At 44.3% G+C, this 23,371-nt stretch overlaps 2 protein-coding genes across 6 annotated transcripts in view; one reads left to right on the forward strand and one right to left on the reverse strand.

Moving 5' to 3' along the window:
- Window positions 1-23,371, reverse strand: part of LOC309794612 (uncharacterized protein) — a 312,987-nt gene that overhangs the window by 159,623 nt on the left and 129,993 nt on the right. The gene's annotated exons all lie outside the window — the stretch shown is intronic.
- On the forward strand, window positions 245-22,732 carry LOC309794620 (uncharacterized protein). Of its 5 annotated transcripts, none has more exons than XR_014292165.1 (4): window positions 245-503; window positions 13,152-13,185; window positions 21,269-21,386; window positions 21,879-22,732. XR_014292165.1 is itself a non-coding variant. In XM_082606339.1 (4 exons), the coding sequence occupies exon 2, from the start codon at window positions 6,160-6,162 to the stop codon at window positions 7,294-7,296; it is 1,137 nt and encodes a 378-aa protein (XP_082462465.1). In that variant the 5' UTR covers window positions 245-503; window positions 6,059-6,159; the 3' UTR covers window positions 7,297-7,813; window positions 21,269-21,386; window positions 21,879-22,732. The 5 variants fall into 5 exon arrangements, 3 of the variants coding, with proteins under 3 accessions (XP_082462465.1, XP_082462467.1, XP_082462466.1); XM_082606339.1 differs by lacking the exon at window positions 13,152-13,185 and adding an exon at window positions 6,059-7,813; XM_082606340.1 differs by lacking the exons at window positions 245-503; window positions 13,152-13,185 and adding exons at window positions 4,204-5,417; window positions 6,059-7,813.

Here is a 23,371-nt window from a genome sequence, read left to right on the forward strand (position 1 = left end):
CAGAATACACTACACGGAAACTGGGCGATGGCTTCTTAAGAAGAGTGAAGCTCCGCCCCGTCCTCTGAGCCGCGAGGCCGCAGCGTCCCTTGTGGTTCCACGCGAGGGCGTCAACGAGTCGCTGCGCTGATGGCTCAGCGGGAACTACATTACCCAGAAGCCCGTGCGCCGCGCAGCGGCGGCACTCGTAAGGGCATTTCCGTACTGCGGAAGTCGTCTGGGAGGGACTTCCGGCATCTTCGCGGCGGACATTTTGTTGGCTCTTGGTCGACCCATCAGAGCGTAACGTCGGTAGTCGTGGTTCGATTCAGAGGTGACGGAAAGTGAGAAGGCGCGAGAGGCTACCCTGTCCTCGATGCAGAGTGGCTCGGTGGTGGCAGCGCTCGCGAGAATTCCGCCGCCTGGCCGAGCGACGGCTGTGCCCGGTTTCCGACCTGGGATCCCTCCCGAATCTGTGTTGTCCGGGCTGTGATGGCGGCGGCCTTGGGGACGGACCCGCTTAGGTGGGTGCTGCGTTCCCCGGATCTTGACGCGTCCCTTCCCCCACCTTCGAATCGTAGGGCCCCGAGTGAGTGGTGCCTATTGAGGCTCTTCTGGCCCAGACTCCAGGGCGTTTGCGGATGGAGCCGCCATTTTTTTTCGGTACGCGGGCCTCTCACTGCTGTGGCCTCTCCCGTTGCGGAGCCCAGGCTCCGGACGCGCAGGCTCAGCGGCCATGGCTCACGGGCCCAGCCGCTCCACGGCATGCGGGATCCTCCCGGACCGGGGCACGAACCCGCATCCCCTGCCTCGGCAGGCGGACTCCCAACCACTGCGCCACCAGGGAAGCGCAAGCCGCCATTTCTAATAGCCAGTGCGGTGAGGCGTTTAAGAGCGGTACCCCGCCGAGCCACTGGCGGGAGCAAAGACTTCGGGTTGTCACTGAGTCGGGAGATTCCGGGAGACCGGGGTGTTCACATGTTCACGAAGCAGAGAGCGTGAGTTGTAGTCATGCCTGGAACGTCAGGGTGAGGCGAGTGCTTTCATTAGGAGGACGTTGGGAGCCGTGGAGGGACATGACGTGATCAGGGATTTTTTAAAGTATTCCCAAAGCTCCGGGGAAAACAAACTAGGGTGGGGTGGAGATGATGAGGCTGGAGGCAGGGAGACCGGCGAGGAGGCCACCAACTCCAGGAACGTTGTGGTGGCTGGCGGCTGTACCAGAGCAGTGGCAGGGGAGGGATTGGGACTGGATAAATCATTAAATTCTGGAGAGGTTTTAAAGGTAGAACCAACAGAATTTTCTGGTGCGTTAGATACGGCTGTGAGTGCAAAAGGGGTGGGAAGAACCAGCCAAGTTTTGTTTTGGTTTTCCCCTGAACATCTGAAACGATGGAAATGGGTAAGTTGGACGAGGGAAGCACCTTTCAGGGGGAACAGGAGTTGGACTTAGGACATGGTAAATCCATAGTGTTTCACAGTAGAGGCGTCACATGGGCCTTTGGATATGCTGGTCTGGAGTTCTGCAGAACAAGCTGGGCTGGAGACCTCTGAGGAGTGAGGTCTTATCAAAGCCTGGAGATGAGGTTTAGGGCGAGAATGTTAAGGTTGTTAGTTTATGTGGTCCCTGAGGTGAATGAGTACAGGGAAAAGGGGTGGACGTGCCTGCGATTTCCTCCAGAAAGGAGAGGTCCTGGAGTATGAAAGGGTTATGGCTGGTGTCAGCAGGAGGAGAGGGCTGTAGGGTATTAGGAACCTGACCTGAGATGGAGAGCAAGGTGTAAGGTGCTATAAATTTGCCCCTCTGTGGAGCCGAAGAAAAGTCAGCCAGGCTAGTGGAGCAGCCTCCCCCCAATCTAGGGCACTGTTACATCAGTTCCCTGACCCCTCAGGTGAGGAGAGATGATGAACACCTCTAATGAAGGGCCACCAGCCTGCTCACCTTCAGAGGAATCTATACCAGGTAGGCTGGTTTGGTGAAAGGATCTAGTGTATACCTGGAAAGTATACATTAGCAGGCAATTAAAAATTAAAAATGTTGAGGTATGATAAACTTATACCACTGCTTAATTGATTGAAAAACTTATCTCTAAAGTATTTGATTACAATGAAAAGTCTTAAATATCAAGTTTTATCAAAGACTTAAAAACAAACCCAGAACTTAAAAGAACCTATTACGTACTTTATTCGAACCAAAAACATTTGCACAACTGTTAAGCAGGTGGACGGTAAAAGTCAATTCAAAGGTACTTGACACGTACTAACACGTCTGATACAAACAGCCCTATTGGGTGGATACCACCATTACTGCTGTGTCCGTGAGAACACAGAGAAGTCTTGGATCGTGGTCACATGGCTGGTAGGAAGCAGCACTAAGGTCTGAGGATCTTAAGTTGGACTGAAATCCTCCTCACCAACGGGCGGGGCGGGGGTGAGAGGAACAGTGCAGTCTCCGAGATCCCCCGTGGTGACCTGTCACTGCCAGCCCCCTCTTCCTGCCAGACTGCTGTGGTGGCAGAAGCGATGAAGGTCCCTGCATGGGTGAGTGCAAAGTGTACAGGTCCTCAGTCAACCTAGCCTACTTCTCCATGATCTTGGCAACCCATTATGGCAGATAATGGTGTCTTGGGAATCTTAACCTACCCTTCTGCCTGCCATTGGGTTTGGGATCCTGGTGTCACCAAAGGCCTTGTGCCCTGCAAACTATTGTGGAATTATATGGAAGGGTTTCCATTTCCAGCAAGCAATGGGAAGAAGTATGGAACAGTGCCCATGGGAACCAGAACGTGCAAATTCATCACTTGAGACTGAACTGGTCTTGTTGGGGGAACTTTAGTTCTCCATTATGTTTAGTGATCAGAGAGCAGGGGACAGGTTTCAGCTCTGAAATGGCAGCCTGTGGAGCTGGGCTTCTGTTCTGAAAGTGGTGGGACCCATGGAAAGTTTGGACCAGAGAAGGGAGTGACCTTATCCTGGTCAGGGTTCCTCTGGCTGCACAGTGAAGAAAAGACTATGGGGGTAGTAAAGAGGACTGCTGATGAAGGCTGGGCCAGAGTGGTGACTACGGGGGTAAGAGACAAGTGCTTGGATTCTGGTGGGGTTTGTTTGTTTGTCTGTTTAAAGTAGGACCAACCAGATATTCTGATGTGGAGTGTGAGAGAAAGACGGGGAAGAGTCAGAGATGACCCCACAGATTTTGCCTGAGAAGACATAAGGAGGAAAAAATTCTCAATTGAAATAGTGAAGTTGGTGGTGAGAGTAACTTTCAGAGGTAATATCCTTAGTTAGGTTTTGATCATGTTGAATCTGCAGTGGTCCAAAGACATCTGGGTTGACGTATCAAGTGGACATGGGTATGGAGTTCAGAGGAGGGATTCAAGTTGGAGACATCCACAGGTTGACGGCCAGTATGTGATTAGGGTAGAGCTGTGTATCAGATTTAGAGAGAGAACCTTTATGTCATGGTGGCAATGCCTTTGGGGGCCTAGAAAGGAAGTGGGCACAGTGGAGTGGAAGTAAGAGTTACCTTAGAGGCAAGAAAAGGGAGGTTGGTGTCCATGATGAGCAGGGAAGATAGGATCTGGCAGTTGATGAAAGGGAGAAAGTAGACATGGGATGAATGCTGAGGTAAAACAGTAATAGAGACGACATGAAAGACCAAGGGTGGTGCTTCTAACCCTCTCTGTGTGCTTTTCAGGTTTTTGTGGTGACCTTTGGTGGGGACTGGGGAGTTTCAGTCGAGCTGGTGGGTTAGTTGAGAGCTAAATTGGGTCAGCTGCAGAGGCACTGTGCTTGGGGTAGAGGGCCAGTAGGGATGGGCTTTGAATGAGAGCTTAGTGGTAAGTGTTAAGCCTGTGACTGACAAGGGTATAGTATCCCCAGCATGCAGTAGCGAGGTGGAAAAGGTCTGGCTTTATCTCATAATCTGCATGTGCTTCTGAATTGCTGGAGTTTAATCAAGGAAGGAAGAAATTAAAAGCTGAGTTTGGGGGGCCTCCCTGGTGGCGCAGTGGTTGAGAGTCCGCCTGCCGATGCAGGGGATACGGTTTCGTGCCCCGGTCTGGGAGGATCCCATATGCCGCGGAGCGGCTGGGCCCGTGAGCCATGGCCGCTGAGCCTGCGCATCCGGAGCCTGTGCTCCACAATGGGAGAGGCCACAACAGTGAGAGGCCCGCGTACAAAAAAAAAAAAAAAAAAAGACACAAAAGCTGAGTTTGGAAATACCTATGGCAGTGGAGGCCATTGGCTGGGGCTGGATGTAACCCTGGATGCATTAACCAAGCATTCTCTGGATGCCATGTGCAGGCTTACATCTGGGAGGTACCTACTTTGGGAGCCTTCTTAGATAATGAGGGAGGTGTGGTCTAAAGAGTGATGTGTCCGTGGAGATGGAATCTGAATTCATGGCCTGGGGGCGCAGGTACTGAGGGCTTCAAGGGGAACGTGGAGGTCACATTTGTGTATAAGAGGCATAACCTCTGGATCCCATGGGAACTAGCTGGCTGGAGAAGGGTTGGTTCCTGCCTGCCAGGCCCAGACTATACAGTGTCTATCTGTCCACTTGCTTGTTGTTCTAGGCTGGGCGAAATGATTAATGGAAAATGAGGAACGAGGAGGCATCAGTTACACCAGGGCCTGCTGTCTTGAGTTGGGGAGCTGGGGAGGAATATGAAAGTGTGTTGGATACACTGGGAATCCTGCTGTTGTCCTGTTCATGTAGGATTATGTGACTTTTCAGGGTGTGTTTGTGTATTTTTCCTGGGAGCAATGGGGACCTCTTGATAAAGCTCAGAGACTCTTATATCACAATGCAGTGCCTTCTATGCTTTGCTCTTACGGTTTTCCTGGGTAAGGCCCTGCATATCCCAGTTTTATGGGCTATGTTCTGCTCTTCCTGTTGTTCCCCTAGAAGTTGCAATTTCCTTCCTATAGCTGGACCATGGGCACTCCCTCACATACATCCTCTGGGTGCCAGGTCTTGGCTGGGTATGCTCACTATGCTTCCCGACTTCTGTGGCCCCAAAATTGCCAGGAAGGATTTGAAGGTCAAGAGTCTTATGGTCAGCCCAGTGGATACTACCCTGCCTGGCCTCTTCCTGGGTGGATAGCTCTGTTTACACTCATGATGCATTTTTGCTCCAGGTTATGTCCCCTTTCTTTAATTGACATTCCCCTGGGCCTATCTCTGTCATGAATTACAGTTATGGTCACTGATTGTGGGGCCCACTAGATTGTTCCTTTAAGGTTTTCATTTTGTATTTAATCTCTCCTGGGTGGGCTACCCTAGGCCACTGCTTTCCTCTTCGCTTGCCCTGTCTTTCCTGTGTGACTTGTATCTTCTAGATCCTCTGTGGTTGCTGAACTGTAGCAGGGGAAAGATGAGTGCCTGATTGAGAGGTCCTGACTAGCCACAATAAAAGAGACATGGACAGGCCCTGGTGAGTGGGAGCCTAGGCAGGATATAACTTCAAGGATGGGTTCAAATAGCACCAGAAACCTGTCCTATGCCCACTGCTGTTTGGTGCCCAGGCTATAGGCCATACCTTATTTCTTTTCCTTCCCATTCTGGACTCTTTACATACTTTTCACTTCTATTCTGGTCTGTGACCCAGGGCTGCCCACCCCACTCATCAGTGCTCTTTACTGCTCACTCTGTGGTGCTCTCGTCTGTTAGACAATGCTAATGTGTCATGAAACATAAACGTGTCCTTAAATAGTTTTTGAATACCAGTTACTCATTTTAAATCACATTTTCTGGGCCTGGACATAACATTTCTGTCACCAATAGTCGAGGCCCTTCTAAAAGTCATTTGCAAGGTGTGAGTCAGAGATCTTGCCTGCCTCTTCTCAGCTACACCCCATCCTGTGTCTTTGTTGTAAGGCCTTCCCCATTCTGTGACCCACAGAGTCCAGTACTGCACAGCAGCTTTTTCTTTAACCTAATCCCAAAGCTGTTGTCCTGCCAGCAATCGTGTGGACTCAATCCTGAGTATGCTAGATGCTAGATACACATTTGTGATGGTATCGCCCACTCCCACTGAAGACAGCATGCTGTTCAGCAGCACTTTTCTGCTTTCAGGTTGTTGGCATGGAGTGGAGAATGAAGAGGCACCTTCAGAGCAGAGTGTTTCTGTAGCAGTGTCACACGTTCATACTTTCAAGGCAGATTCATCGACCCAGATGGCTCACCCTTGTGACTTCTGTGGCCCAATCTTGAAAGATATTTTGCACCTGGATGAACACCAAGAAACACACCATGGACTGAAACCTTACACATGTGGGGCATGTGGGAGACAATTCTGGTTCAGTGCAAACTTTGACCAGCACCAGAATCTGTACAATGTAGAGAAACTCTTAGGAGGAGACAAAGGCAAGACCTCATTTGTGAAGAACTGTAGGGCCTGTGAAGAACCTCACCTGTCAGAGAAGTCCTTTGCATGTGAGGAGGAGCAGAACTTCCAGACCAGTTTGGGCAGTCACCAGCAAAAGGCCACCCACAGCAAGAGGAAAACAAGGAGCACTGAGAGCGGGGAGGCCTACCACATTGGACAAATGCATTACAAGTGCAGCGAATGTGGGAAAGCTTTCAGTCGCAAAGATACACTTGTCCAGCACCAGAGAGTCCACACTGGAGAAAAGCCTTACGAGTGCAGTGAATGTGGGAAAGCATTCAGCCGCAAAGCCACACTTGTCCAGCACCAGAGAATCCACACAGGAGAAAGGCCTTATGAGTGCAGTGAATGTGGAAAAGCCTTTAGCCGCAAGGACAACCTTACTCAGCACAAAAGAATTCACACTGGAGAAATGCCTTATAAGTGTGGCGAATGTGGCAAATACTTCAGCCATCACTCCAACCTAATTGTACACCAGAGAGTTCACAATGGAGCAAGGCCTTATAAGTGCCACGATTGTGGGAAAGTCTTCAGACACAAATCCACACTTGTTCAGCATGAGAGTATCCACACTGGAGAAAATCCTTATGTTTGCAGTGAATGTGGGAAATCCTTTGGCCATAAATACACCCTCATTAAACACCAGAGAATTCATACTGAGGCAAGGCCTTTTGAGTGCACTGAATGTGGGAAATTCTTTAGTCGAAGCTCTGACTTTATTGCACACCAGAGAGTTCACACAGGCGAAAGGCCTTTTGTGTGCAGCAAATGTGGGAAAGATTTCATCAGAACCTCCCACCTTGTTCGGCACCAAAAAGTTCACACTGGAGAAAGGCCATATGAATGCAATGAATGTGGGAAATCGTATAGCTTAAGCTCCCATCTCATTAGGCACCAGAAAGTTCACACTGCCGGAAGGCTTTAGGAGTGCTTCCAACATGACAGAACTCATGGCGAGGAGCTCTGTGACTGCCTTTAGAGAAGGAGACATCAATCGTGTTGAACCACATATATCTGGACGTTAATACTGTGGAGTATTTTATGAATGCCAGGTGCAAGGAAAGCTTTCAGGGGCTATGTTGCACTTTGAGACCTGCTCAGGTTCCTTGCCAAATTTGTTAGTGCCTGTGGCTGAAACTATCTCAACTCAACCAGCTTAATTACCCAAATATTTTTAGGGGAGGCAGAACTTCATACTCTCTTCAATCCCTGGAGGAAATTATAAGAAACCTGAATTAAATGGTGGTCCTCATTTGCTCCCCTCTGACTGGAAAAGGTGTGGACATGATCCACCTTTAGCCAAGATGATCTGAGCTGTGTTCTGGTAGCAGAAAAGGTTTACTTTATTCATGGACATTGTTGGTCCCATGTGATACTTGTGATGAATTTTTCCAGTCTCCAAGTCACCCAGGCTGGATAACTACTTGCCTCATGTTGCTCTGGTTTGTGTGGTAATAAATACCTTATTATTTAAGCCACCTTTAATCTCGGAGGTTCTTTTTAGTGGCTGGAGTGGTTTAGAAACCGTTAGACTCTGCCAAACTGAAGAGGTAAACTGTTTGTGGTGGGCTCTCAACTGTGTGCCTCAAATAGAACAGCAGGTTGGCAGAGAACAGTTCTCAGTCCAATCTTGGTGTTAATTTCCATTGCTGACAAAAGCTTGGGTGAGAATTCAGGGCTTTGTGGGCCTGATTTTGTCTGGATTTCAGAGTTATTAGAGGGTCCAGACATCACCTTGAGGAGGGTGGTATTGTAACAACCTACAACATGTTTGGGAGCAGCATGGCTTCAGTGTCTTGTTTTCACCATATATCCCACATTCCCTGGCACTGTTGAGGGGCAGCTGTTCCTCAGGACCTGCCAAGTGCCATATGCCTTGAAGGCCAGAATCTGGTACAGGAGTCACTGGCTGTAAGACTTACTGTGTCCAGGAAGGAAACAAAATTGATACAGAAACACTGGGTGTGAATCATTGGGATTGGAGAGACTGCTGCAAACGAGAATGGGTGTGCGCATGCTACAAACACATCCATAAACATTCAGGTCACTATCGCTGGATGAGATCATGTGTGGAGACGGTCATGCTGTCTGGGGCTGGCAGAGCAAAGAACGCAGTTTTCCTCCATTTCTGTGCCTCCTCGGGCACTTCAGCTGATGTCTGTGCTGCATGGGCAGGAACCCTGGGACTGAGAATAGAACTGTAGTCAACACGCAGTACACTGCACACACTGTAGCTGGTAAGCCTCAACACATGTATACACATTTGAAATTGTCTAGTCATGACATCGGATATGTCCATCACCCTTTCTCAGTGCCTTTCCTAATACTTTACCTACCATCCCTAGGCAACCATTGACTGACTTTCAGTATAGATAAATTAGCCTTTTCTAGAATTTTATTTAAGTGGAACCTTAAAAGTTTAATTACTTTTGTCTGCTGTCTTGCAATATGATTATTTTGAGAATCATCCGTAGCTCATTCTCTTTATTGCTGAGTAATGTTCTGTATGGATATACCACACCGTATCAATTTACCTTAAATGATATTTGGAGTTTACCCCCCCACCCCAGATTCTAAATATTAAAAATTAAGCTGCCGCAAAACAAACAAACAAAAAAGGGCTTCCCTGGTGGCGCAGTGGTTCAGAGTCTGCCTGCCGATGCAGGGAACATGGGTTTGTGCCCCGGTCTGGGAGGATCCCACATGCCGCAGAGCGTCTGGGCCCGTGAGCCATGGCCGCTGAGCCAGCGCGTCCGGAGCCTGTGCTCCGCAACAGGAGAGGCCACAACAGTGAGAGGCCTGCATACCGCAAGAAAACAAACAAACAAAAATAAAGCTGCTGCGAATATTCACGTGCAAGTCTTTTTATGGACATTTAGCTGAGGACATTTCTAAAAAGTGTTAAAAGTTGTGGCCTCGTTTCTTCTTACTGATTATAGTAAAATGTGATAGGGAAAAGTAAATATAGGGAAGACGTGAAAAACAAAAGACCCAAGACTTGATGATTTGGGAAATTCACAGCAAATTTTTTTTTAAGACATTTTTTTTTAAATTTATTTTTGGCTGCCTTGGGTCTTTGTTGCTGCATGCGGGCTTTCTCTAGTTCAGGCGAGTGGGGGCTACTCTTCATTGTAGTGTGCAGTCTTCTTACTGCAATGGCTTCTCATTGTGGAACATGGGCTCTAGGTGCGTGGGCTTCAGTATTTGTGGCACGTGGGCTCGAGTTGTGGCTCATGCACTCTAAGCCCATGAGTCACAACTACTGAGCCTGAGCTCTAGAGCCCACAAGCCACAACTGCTGAGCCCATGTGCCACAACTACTGAAGCCTGCACACCTAGAGCCCGTGCTCCACAAGAGAAGCCAGGACAATGAGAAGCCCACGCACTGCAACAAAGAGTAGACCCCACTCACTCCAACTAGAGAAAGCCCATGCACAGCAACAAAGGCCCAACACAGCCATCCATAGATAGATAAACAAATAAATAAATAAACCATGCCCTTTGATTAAAAGAAAAAAAAAATTTAAAAACCAAAGTAGGCAAAAGGAAAGAAAGAATAAAGAGCAGAAATTAATAAAATAGGTAATAGAAAATAGAGAAAAATCAGTGAACTCCAAAACTGTCCTTCGAATCAAGAGAATTGATAGATCTCTAGGTAGATTGATCAGAAAAAAAGAGAAAAAAATACCAATATGAAGAATGAAAGATAGGATAGCACTAAAGACATTAAAAGGATTATATGTGATATTTTATTTATTTTGTTGCGCCAGGTCTTAGTTGTGGCAGGCAGGCTCCTTAGTTGCAGCATACATGTGGGATCTAGTTCCCTGACCAGGGATCAAACCCAGGCCCCCTACATTGGAGGCATGGAGTCTTAAACCACTGCGCCACCAGGGAAGTCCCTATATGTGATATTTTAAACACTTTCCAACAACTCTACAAAAACCAGAAATTGAGAAAAAAATTTCTTGAAATACTCCAACTACTCAGGTTCACTGAGGAAGAAATGAGTAATCTGAAGTGGCCTCTATTATAGATATTGAATTGGTAGTTTAAAATTTTCCTTCTATGATTTCATGCCAAGATGACTAATGACTTCTAGTCATTTAAGGAAGAAATAATTCCAATTCCACTCAAATTACTATTTTTTTAAGATGGAAGTCTTCTCAGCTAGTTTTGTGAGATTAGCTTTAACTTGATACCAAAATCAGGCAGTACTGTTAATAGCAAACTGCAGACCAACACCCACATGTACATAGATGCAAAACATCCTTAACAAAACTTTAGGAAATTCAAAACCCTGTCATAATTTGGGATACAGATGATCATCTTTCAGGTGATTAAAGATGCAACTTACTGTGAAAACATGGTAATACAATACCTGCAGGTACCACAACAGCTTCACGTGGGGAAAGCACAAGGGATAGAACTTCCCGGAGAAAATGACCAATCTGGATCTGACCCTGTGGTTGGTCAGATCTCGCTTGATTTGAACCAGTGCTGCTGTCTTTTTCTTTTACAAACTGTCTTTTCTATAAACAATACTCTGCCTACTCCTTGGCCAAATATGTTCCTTGCTGCTTTCATGTCTCTTACATTTGTGTGACAGTTTTTCAAGAGACTTTTCTGTACTCCCTGTTTTCCTATCCTGAACTCTTATTTCGTTTCTGTGGGATCTCACCCTGTCTTATGACTGATACACCATCTAACAGTTCTCAAATGGATGTATTCAGCCAAGTTACTTCTCCCAAATTTCAGACTTGTACCTAATTCCTACTGGACATTATCCTTAGATGTCTGGCAGGTACCTGAGACTGAATAGGTTCATAACCAAGCTCCTTCTCTTATTTTTCCAAATCTTGACTTTATTTATTTACTTTTTTTGCGGTACGCGGGCATCTCACTGTTGTGGCCTCTCCCATTGCAGAGCACAGGCTCTGGATGCGCAGGCTCAGCAGCCATGGCTCACAGGCCTAGCCGCTCCGTGGCATGTGGGATCTTCCCAGACCAGGGCACGAACCCATGTCCCCTGCATTGGCAGGCAGACTCAACCACTGCGCCACCAGGGAAGCCCTTGACTTTATTTTTTAATATAGAAAATGCATTTTTGGAAGCCAACCCTAATTTTCCCCCTAACATAATTCTTTACCTGTTAAACAAAATAAAGTACTGGGACTTGCCTGCCGGTCCAGTGGTTAATACTTGGCATTCCAATGCAGGGGGTGCAGGTTCAGTCCCTGGTTGGGGAGTTAAGATCCCACATGCCTTGGGGCCAAAAAACCAAAACATAAAACAGAAGCATATTGTAACAAATTCAATAAAGACTTAAAAATAAAGTACTAATTCTATATATATCACATGTACCATACAAAAATGTATCCAAACTTTCTACTTCCCTAAAAACCTACTCCAGGGGCTTCGCTGGCAGTCCAGTGGTTAAGACTCCACACTTCCCCTGCCGAGGGCAGCGGTTTGATTCCTGATCAGGGAACTACGATCCTGCAAGCCACGTGCTGTGGGCAAAAAGAAATAATAATTAAAATTTTAGAAAGTAATAAAAATCTACTCCAACTTCAACCTCCCCTATTTCTTTCAAGAGCACCTCATATTCCCGTTGCCCAGGCAAAAATTCTCAGACTCATCCTTGAAGCCTCTGTTTCTCTCCTCACGTTTATCACATAGGAGTCCCATTGCCTTCACCTTCCGAAGTTACCAGGGTTTGACTACTTTTCATCGTCCACCCTGCTCCCTCCAAGTCAGAAGCACCATCATCTCACACTCAGAATCTTCTACATGGTTTCTGTGCTTCCACCTAGCCCCTTCCACAGCATTTTTAAAAAATTATTAATTTATGGTTTTATTTTTGGCTGCATTGGGTCTTTGTTGTTGCGCATGGGCTTTTCTAGTTGCGTGGAGCGGGGGCTACTCTTCATTGCGGTGCACGGGCTTCTCATTGAGGTGGCTTGTTGCAGAGCACGGGCTCTAGGCACACGGGCTTCAGTAGTTGTGGCACGTGGGCTCAGGAGTTGTGGCTCATGGGCTCTAGAGCACAGGCTCAGTAGTTGTGGCGCATGGGATTAGCTGCTCCGCGGCATGTGGGATCTTCCCGGACCAGGGATCGAACCTGTGTCCCCTGCATTGGCAGGCGGATTCTTGACCACTGCGCTACCAGGGAAGTTCCCTGCACCCTGATTTTTATTGCAGTTAAAATACATTTTGATGATAACTCCATAGCAGTGTGTAGATAATTTCCAGATTCATTTGTTACAGCTGCAAAGTTTTACAGTCTGTGTATAAGGCAGAGTATGTCTGCTGGTACCCTACTTTTACATTGTTTTCAGAACTGTGCTTTTACATAAAGTACTTCAATTAAAAAAAAAAAACCTTTGCTTTCATAAAGACATTCTCAGGTTTTTTTGTTTTAAATTTTATTTATTTATTGGCAGCACCAGGTCTTCATTGCTGTGTACAGGCTTTCTAGTTGCAGTGAGCAGGGGCTACTCTTCATTGTGGTACATGGGCTTCTCACCGTGGTGGCTTCTCTTGTTCTGGAGCACAGGCTCTAGGGCGCAGGCTTAGTAGTTGTGGTGCACGGGCTTAGTTGCTCCACGGCATGACGGATCTTCCCGGACCAGGGATCGAACCCATGTCCCCTGCAATGGCAGGTGGATTCTTAACCACTGTGCCACCAGGGAAGCCCTCAGTTTTCTTTTAATGTCAGGTTAAGCATTGAACACTTTGGGGAATAAGATTTAATATAGTCTTTCTTTTCTTTTTCAGATTCTTCTGACTACAATTAAACAATATCCCTCAGGTACTGATGTGATGGTTTCTACTAACCTAGACTGGGTGATTATCTTCCTCAATCAGATGAAAGTTGGGATCCTGGGTAACTCCTCACCTCTTTGCTTTTATACTTTCACTTTGATCACTGGATGAGGTCTCAGACCCACAGACCAAATCCTCAACCAACTTGTCCTAGCCAACTGCTTAGTTCTTTTCTCCAAAGGGATCCCTCAGGAAATGACAGTGTTTGGACTGAAATATTTCCTGGTCGTTGCTGGATATAAACTTGTGTTCTATTTTCATAGAGTAGCCAGAGGGGTTTCCCTCAGCACTACCTGCCTCCTTGGTGGCTTCCTGAGGGGAAGGGGAAGCTGGGGTGAAGTGAGAGTAGCATCGACATATATACACTAACAAACACATAGCTAGTGGGAAGCAGCAGCATAGCACAGGGAGATCAGTTCGGTGCTTTGCGATGACTGAGAGGGGTGGGATAGGGAGGATGGGAGGGAGGCTCAAGAGAGGGGATATGGGGGTATATGTATGCATATGGCTGATTCACTTTGTTGGACAACAGAAACTAACACAGTGTTGTGAAGCAATTATGCTCCAATAAAGATATATTTAAAAAACAAAACAAAACAGGGCTTCCCTGGTGGCGCAGTGGTCGAGAGTCCGCCTGCCGATGCAGGGGACACGGGTTCGTGCCCCGGTCCGGGAAGATCCCACATGCCGCGGAGCGGCTGGGCCCGTGAGCCATGGCCACTGATCCTGCGCGTCTGGAGCCTGTGCTCCGCAACGAGAGAGGCCACAACAGTGAGAGGCCTGAGTACCGCAAAAAACACAAAAAACGAAAAACAAAACAACTTTGTCCCAGCAGCTCTAAGTGGACGGAGCTCAAAATTAGAATCCCAAAGTACATTGGCTTCTGCTGTTCCTCTTGCTGGATCCTGAATCTCCTCGTCCATATGCATGTTGTTATAAAGGTGCATGGCCCAAGCAACACCACAACTGTAAGTTTGGAAAACGTATATGAATGCTGTTCCGGGCCTACTCCCAACTTACAAGCTCCCTGCTGGCAAGCAGAATGCGTTTCACTGACTGTATGTCTGTGTCTCATGGTCTGGGTCAGTGGCTCCACGGTCCGTGTCCTGCACAGACACACGCGGCAAGTCCAACACATGCACAGCAACAGGCTCTTCCCGGGACCTCCCCGCGAGGCCAGAGCCACGCGCACCACCCTGATCTCGGTGAGCTTCTGTGTTTTACTTCAGTCTCTGTCCTCCGTTTTGACGTTCTCTGTTGTCCTAAGTGTGAATCCAGCCCAGTGGCTGGTGAACACACCTGTGCTCGTGGCTTTATGTTTCCCGACTCTCAGCCCCTTCGTGCTCATCACCCATGACACGCGTGTCTCTAAGTTACGCTTTGCGAAGACTGATCCTTTCTTCATGGGGTGTAATGAATCTGTCCTCTACAGGGCACTAAATTACCCATTTCCTTCTTTATTCACATGCAAATGTCTATCAAGTGCCAGTTCTCTGAGGTAGCACCGTGCAGCTTGTGGGATCTTAGTTCCCCAACCAGGGATCGAACCCATGCCTCCGGAATGGAAGCATGGTCCTAACCACTGGACTGGCAGGGAAGTCCCATCTCCGAGGCAGTTTTTTTGTTTTTTGTTTTTTAATTAATTAATTAATTTGTTTATTTTTGGCTGTGTTGGGTCTTCGTTTCTGTGCGAGGGCTTTCTCTAGTTGCGGCAGGCGGGGGCCACTCTTCATCGCAGTGCACGGCCCTCTCACTATCGTGGACTCTTGTTGCGGAGCACAGGCTCCAGACGCACAGGCTCAGTAGTTGTGGCTCACGGGCCTAGTTGCTCTGCAGCATGTGGGATCTTCCCAGACCAGGGCTCAAACCCGTGTCCCCTGCATTGGCAGGCAGATTCTCAACCACTGCGCCACCAGGGAAGTCCCTGAGGCAGTTTTGATTAAGGTAATGTATTAACAATTGTATTACAAAAAAACCCAAAAAACCAGAAACTGCCCTATTAGATTTAGCCAAATCGGGACCTATATGTAAATAGTTATACAAAAACTGTGAACCTAGTTTTACCACGTCCTTCAGGAATGGCTGAGGATATTTAGAAATAGTATAAAATATTCCTGGTGGTGCAGTGGATAAGAATCTGCCTGCCAGTGCAGGGAACACAGGTTTGAGCCCTGTTCCAGGAAGATCCCACATGCCGCGGAGCAACTAAGCCTGTGTGCCACAACTACTGAGACTGCGCTGTAGAGCCTGCGAACCACAACTACTGAAGCCCATGCGCCTAGAGCCCATGCTCCGCAACAAGAGAAGCCACTGTAATGAGAAGTCCGCACACTGCAACAAAGAATAGCGCCCCCCCGCCCCACCACAACTAGAGAAAGCCTGCACACAGCAACAAAGACCCAATGCAGCCTAAACAAACAAACAAACAAACAAACAAACAGAAATAGTATCCCTAGTCAGGGAACTAAGATCCCACATGCCTTTGCAGTGTGGGCCTCCCCCACCAAAAAATAAAGAAAAAAAGAATTTCAATTTAAGATTTTATTTTATGTAAGATACTCAGGGATTTTATGGCACTTTTTTTTTTTGGCTTTTCTATATTACCACTGGAATTATATTTAATTTCTTTTTTTTTTTTAAGTTTCTTTACTCAGTCTTATTCTCCTATGAATGTATAGGGGAGTCTTCCAAAGACTTCATGGGATATTCACAATTAACTGTGTGAGGCTGGAATTCCTCTATGTATTTCAAACAGAACATCCTATTGTATCAGATTGAATGCAGAGGCAATATATTTCACTTCTTGAGAATGTATATACACACACGTGTATACAATTGTGCACCAAATTTTTCCACTATAAAGCTTGCTCACACTATTTTGGGTTTACTTTTTCCATTTTTTTTAATAGAAATTCATATATTCCCTAATATTCTTTTTTTTTAAATTGAAGTATAGTTGATTTACAGTGTTGTGTTAGTTTCAGGTGTGCAGCAAAGTGATTCAGTTACACATACATGTTAATATGTATCTATTTTTTTGGATTCCTTTTTCTTACAGGTTATTACAAAATATTGAGTATATAGTTTCCTGTGCTATACAGTAGGTCCTGGTTGTTTATCCCTAATATTCTTTTTGCCTGTGAATACACAGTAGACAAAGAAGAATCCTTAATTCTCCCAATATTTCAGTTCTCACAGGACTTAGGTTTGGGAAAGGGGTGAGTACTTTTCATGTAAAACCAATCCAAATGCTTTCCAGTTAGTAAACCAAGGTTGCCAGCTGACATTTGCAGACTGCAAACGTTGGGTCACTTTCTATTTCTATTCCAATTCATAACTATAAAATGAAAATTGTGGTCTAGGGCTTGATTCCACTCTGATTAATCTCAATTTACATGGGAACATGATACATCCCTAGAGGATACAATTCCTACCCTACCTTGATGGGATCCCCTCCCAGGCAGAACCACCTCAAAGTAACAGTAAATACTGACTCTGCTCAGACCCCTTCTTACTCAGTCCTTGCTACTCCTTGCTTCTGTTTATCCTTTCCTTGTTCATTTTAGATTTTCCAGCAGCAACAAGATCTGCTCAAAGGAGATTTAAAAAAACTCTCAGATGGGGACTTCCCCAGTGGTCTGTGGGTTAGATTCCTGGTCAGGGAGCTAGGATTCCACATGCCTCAGGGCCAAAAAACCAAAACAGAAGCAATATTATAACAAATTTAGTATAGACTTTAAAAATGGTCCACATCAACAAAAAGAAAAGGGACTTCCCTGGTGGCACAGTGGGTACGACTCCGCACTCCCAATGCAGGGGGCCCAGTTTCAATCCCTGGTCAGGGAACTAGATCCCCCATGCATGCCACAACTATGAGTGCGCATGCCACAACTAAGGAGCCCACCTGCCACAACGAAGACCTGGTGCAACCAAATAAATAAATATATTTTTTAAAAAAAACCTCTCAGGTGTAGTTCCTGTTCAATTTGGAAAATCACACAAAACTTACCTGGTATTTGGAGATTAGTGGGGTGCCCTATCGTTTGCTCTTTTTCATCCTGTTAGATTCCAAGACACAGTACCAGGTTTTCAGGGTGTAATCAAAGCTCTTCCTCATGGTATAGGGGTCACAACTCTCAATCACTTTTGAGAATCCTCAGTAAGGTAAGGCACTGCAGGAGACGCTGCTGCACATGCTGCGATGACCCTGGGAGCTTACAGACTGTGAAGCAAAACGGAAATTCGATTAAGCCTGACAAATAATATTTAAAACTAATGAACTTAAATTTACGTTTAGTTACGTATGGAATGGACAACAGTAAAATGCATCAACTCTTTCTCCCCTGCATTAAAGAAAGATTCAGATTTGCACAATTGTCCATAATATACAACATGCTTTTCACTGGGCACAAAGGGAGACCAACAAACTTGATTCTTCATCAAGTTGCTTCAGCCAGACCTTTAGTTATTTTCTCAAAAAGGATCCCTCACACAATGGCAGCTTTTGGATTGAAATACTTCCTGTAAACTCTTCTATTTTCTCAGAGTGGCGGGAGGGTATGTCCCTCAACCCTATCTGCCTCTTAAGTGGCTTCCAGAGACACAAGAGAGGCCCCAATCCTCTATTTTTTAGGACATCATTTAATGGTTTTTCCTGATAGTGTTCCCTGTAGTGTATAATTCTCTGACATATAGTCGAAAATTTCCTGTATTATACCTTTCTATAAATGCAATCATATCTTATGCAATCTTTCACAACTTCTTTCACACAATAAATCTCTAAGAGTCGTCCATGTCACTGCATGTTCTCTGTCTTACTCATTTTCACTGCTGTTAAGAATTATATTGTCATAAATTATCTAGCCATTCTCCCGCTGCTGAGCCTTTGGGTTGCTTCCAGTTTGGGACAGGTACAACAATGATACTATACACGTTTTTGTCTACGTATTATAATGCATATAAGCAAATATTTCTCTAGGCTAGAAGTTCTCAAAACTTTTGGTCTCAGAACACTTTTTACACCCTTAAATGTAATTCAGAAATTCAAAGAGGTTTTGTTCATATGAATTATATCCATTGAGTGTTTTTTCCATTTAAAGATAAATCCCTCTGTAATCCATATGCAATCCATCTGCAATTGATTTTTTCCCGTTTTATTGTGAAGGTTTCAAATAAACAGCAAAATAGAATAAATTTCATAAGGGACAGCTGTGAACTTAGCACCTGGATATGGTTCTCTATCCACCCATTAATCCATCTTATTTTTTATACATTCAAAGTAAATTACACACATCTGTACACTTCCTGTAAATAATTCAGCATGCTAACCACGGAGTTCAATATTTGTTTACAGTTTATTTATTTATTTTGGCTTTGCTGTGTGGCTTGCAGGATCTTAGTTCCCCGACCAGGGATCGAACCCAGTCCCCCAGTAGCGGAAGCCCGGAGTCTTAACCACTGGACCGCCAGGGAATTCCTAACAGTCCATCCTTTTGATATAAAATATAGATACAGTGAAATCCTCTGATTGTAAATGGATATTTACCGAGTTACATAGAACATTACTGTCACCCAGGGAGTCCTCATGCTCCTTCCCAGTCAGCCCTCACCCCCAGTCCTAAAGAAGACAACGGTTTGAATTTATTTTTCCACCAAAGATTAGGTTACTTATTACAGAACTCTATATAAATGGAATTATTTGGTATGTACTCTTGTTGGTAAGGCTCCTTTCTCAGCACAGTTTTGAAATCCATCCATGTCAATGTAGATCATGGGTCCATCTCTCTCTCTCTTTTTAACATTTTATTTATTTATTTGACCGCGCCATGCCACTTGCGGGATCTTAGTTCCCCAACCAGGGACTGAATCTGGGCCCTCGGCAGGGAAAGTGTGGAGTCCTAACAACTGGACCGCCAAGGAGCTCCTGGGTTCATCTCTTTTCATTGCCAAGTGACAATATGTTATTTGGATACATCACACTTGCTTCTCCATCATCCTGTATGTGTATGTGTGTATATCCACATATATGTACCTATACACACACACACACGATTTTTATTTTTAAAATAATTGTAGGTTCATATGAAATTGCAAAAAAAAAAATGTACAGGGATGTCCCATGTACCTTTGTGCTGTTTTCTGCAATGGCAACAGTTTGTAAAAATGTACTAAATTATCAAGGATGTTGCAACCATCCACAGGGTTTTTTCAGATTACACCAGTTTTATATGTGTTTGTGTGTATGTGTACCTGTGTATAGTTCTATGCAATACCACCAAATTCAAGATGCAGAACTTTCCTGTCACCACAAGTTTCCTTTGTGCTACCATTATAGCCTCACCTTACCTATTCCCCCCGCCGCCACCCCCACATTCCCAGTCCCAGGACACCACTATAATTGGGTTGTGTTACACGTTATACAAATGGAATTTTATACTTTGTGACCTCTTAAGCTTGGCTTTTTAAACTCAGTATAATGGACTTACGATCCGTGCCAAGTCATTGCATGTATAACAGTCATCCCAGGTTACTGCTGTGTAGTATTCCACGCTATGGCTATATCATTATTCATTTAACTGTTCTCTTGTTGAAGGATAACTGAGTTACTTCCAGTTTGGGACTATCACAAATAAAGCTGCCATTTGTACAGTGTGCAGATTTTGTATTATTATGTTTTCACTTCTCTGGGACAAATACTTAAGAATGCAATTGCTGCGTCATAGGGGCAGTGCATTTCTACTATTGTAAAAAACTTCCAAACTATTTCCACAGTGGCTGCATCATTTTATATTCTCACCAGAAAGGTATAAAACTTTCACTTTCTCACGTTCACCAGCATTTAGTGTCATCACTATTTTTTCTCATTTTAGCCATTCTGATATATGTATCTGATTCTGGTTTTAATTTGCATTCCCTAATGCCTAATAATATTGAATGTCATTTTATGTGCTTATCTGTTATCTGTTTCTCTTCTTCAGGCTCTGTCTTTTGTTTATTTTCCTGTTGGACTGCTGTTGAATTTTAAGAGCTCTTTATATATTCTAAGAACAAGGCTCTTGTTGAGTATTTTGTTTTCAAATATTTTCTCCTACTCTGTAGCTTGCCTTTTCACCCTCTTCACAGTTCTTCAATAGAAAAAATTTTTTTAAATTTGAGGAAGTTAACTTTTTTTCCCATAGATTGTACTTCAGTTGCCATGTCTAAGATCTCTTTGCTTAGTCATAGGTGAGAAAGATTTTTTTATGTTTTCTTAAAAAAATTTTTTTTGAATTATTTTTTATTATTATTTTATTTTTAGAAATTTAAATGTTTTCTTTTAAATTTCTTTAAATTGTTTTACAATTTAGATTCAAACTTGTGATTTATTTTGAGTTAATTTTTGTATATTGTTTGAGGCTTAGGTTGAGGTCAGTTGTTTTTTTTTTTTTCATATGAACGTCCAATTGCTCCAGCTACATTTGAATTGTTGTGTAGGATATCATTCCTCCATTTAATTGATTATGCAACTGTTAAAAATCAGTTGGGGGGGGCCTCCCTGGTGGCGCAGTGGTTGAGAGTCCGCCTGCCGATGCAGGGGATACGGGTTCGTGCCCTGGTTCGGGAAGATCCCACATGCCATGGAGCAACTAAGCCCATGTGCCACAACTACTGAGCCTGCGCTCTAGAGCCTGTGAGCCACAACTACTGAAGCCCACATGCCTAGAGCCCGTGCTCTGCAACAAGAGAAGCCACCACAATGAGAAGCCCACGCACCGCAATGAAGAGGAGCCCCCACTCAACGCAACTAGAGAAAGCCCACATGCAGCAATGAAGACTCAATGCAGCCAAAAATAAAATTAATTAATTTTTAAAAATCAGTTGGAATCCATATGAAAAATTAACTGGAATCCCTATGAAATTCATCTAAATTGATTTTTTTACATAAAGGCTGCTGTTTGAATAAATGATGCACCATTCACATACCGTCTTTCTCTACAGGCATAATTTGAATGAAGGTCCTCCTTACGATGCCCACGCATGATGTTACCTTCAGGATATATTCTTTTTCTTTTTTTCTTTTGGCCATGCAGCATGCAGGATCTTAGTTCCCTGACCAGAGATTAAACCTGTGACCCCTGCAGTGGAGGCACAGAGTCACTGGACTGCTGGAGAAATCCCCAGGATATATTCTTAAGTGAAAAAACACAGGTGAGTTATGTCCACAAAAATTCAATTAACTATCAAGTTAAAAAGAAAAAAAGGGGGATTTTATTCAAGCCAAACTGAAGATTGTAAGCTGGGAAGCAGATTCTCAGAAAGCTCTGAGAACTGTTCTGCCTGTTAGAAGTTGAAGGCACAGTCATATACATTTTTGAGAGAAAGGATTGTACATCAAAATGACATATTGATATTTTACATAAAGTCCACCAAGGATACAAAGTCAAGGTAAGCACATACAAAGCAAACAGCAAGTCACCATGACCCCCTAGAGAGCTGGGAATGAACACCATTTTAAGAAGTTACACTGCTAAGTGCAGAAGAAAGGAAAAAACTGATCTTTACGATTGAGCAGGCACTTCCACCTTGAGGAGCTCTGGTTAATGTGTAATGCAGACGCACACTGCACATCAGGGAGGGAGGGAGGAGGCTCAAAAAAACACAAAGAATTTTATGTGTAATTTTTCTTGTCCTGTCTTAAAGTATAAATTTTACTTCTGGGACTTACCTGGTGGTGCAGTGGTAAAGAATCTGCCTGCCTATGCAGGGGAGACGGGTTCAAGACCTGGTCCAGGAAGATCTCACATGCCACAGAGCAACTAAGCCCGTGTGCCACAGCTACTGAGCCTGCGCTCTAGAGCCCTCGAGCCACAACTACTGAGCCCATGTGCCACAACTACTGAAGCCCGTGTGCCTAGAGCCCGTGCTCTGCAACAAGAGAAGCCACTGCAGTGAGAAGCCCGTACACTGCAACAAAGAGCAGCCCCGCTCACCGCAACTAGAGAAAGCCCGCGCGCAGCAACGAAGATCCAACACAGCCATAAATAAATAAATAAATAAATAAAATTTATTAAAAAAATTTTTTTACTTCCTCAGGTAGAGAGTGTATAGTATTCTACAATTATTCTTATGATTGTGAAGGAATAAGAATATAAATAAATGTAAATAAACACACATGCACATATATACAACTGCATTTTAAGTACTTACATATTTTAATATTTTAAAATATTTAAGAATTAACTAGAATCTTAAAAGAGTGATGGGGCAGAGACAGAACAGTATGGAGGAACAGGAACAGAATCTAGACATATGCAAAGTCACCTGAGTTATAGTTCTGAATTTTGGACAAAAATACATATTTTATATATAATTATCCAAAAATATATCAAAATGAAATTAAAACAATCAAATTCAATGACAAAATTATGACAAAACATATAAAACTGACCATATAATAAGTCTGTAGTTTATCCATACAAAATTGTAATATTTCAAGTATATTTAAAAAAATAAATTTTGATTGTATATTTCTACTGAAATATATGCATAGAAAATACCAATAAAGATCTTAACATTTTATGTGTAATTTTGTTTTTCATAAAATATTGATATTAATATTTTGGTATTAATAAGTATAGTACACAGTGGAAACTGGGGCTTTGATCAAAAGGGGAAAAAATTGAAAAGAATTTAAGTCAACACTGTATAACTTTAAATTTGTTTGGAAGAATAAATATTAACTTGATCTGTATTTGATTTAAGCCATGTATATTTATTTTACCTCTTTCCATTAAACACATCTACATATGATGGTCCTCTCTGGAGCACTTACCATCCCAGTTACTCAGGTTGTGTTATTTAAATGCAATTTCTCACTAAAAGAACATAGTGTCTTTTTAAAAATTGCCAATTCCAGATCTCAAGCAGGAAATGTTCAAGATAGAACATCTAGGACTTCCCTGGTGGTGCATGGTTGGGAGTCCGCCTGCCGATGCAGGGGACATGGGTTCGTGCCCCGGTCTGGGAGGATCCCACATGCCGCGGAGCAGCTGGGCCTGTGAGCCATAGCCGCTGAGCCTGCGCGTCCGGAGCCTGTACTTCGCAATGGGAGAGGCCACAACAGTGAGAGGCCCGCGTACCACAAAAAAAAAAAAAAAAAAAAAAAAAAAAAAAATCTATTCAAACCAGGACAC

This window comes from Mesoplodon mirus (genome assembly GCF_964341445.2).
Source record: "Mesoplodon mirus genome assembly, chromosome: 19".
Lineage (NCBI taxonomy): Eukaryota > Metazoa > Chordata > Mammalia > Artiodactyla > Ziphiidae > Mesoplodon > Mesoplodon mirus.

Bases quoted from the DNA above. Each gene is read 5' to 3' on its own strand.
- LOC309794620 (XM_082606339.1), top strand. From the start codon at position 6,160: ATGGCTCACCCTTGTGACTTCTGTGGCCCAATCTTGAAAGATATTTTG.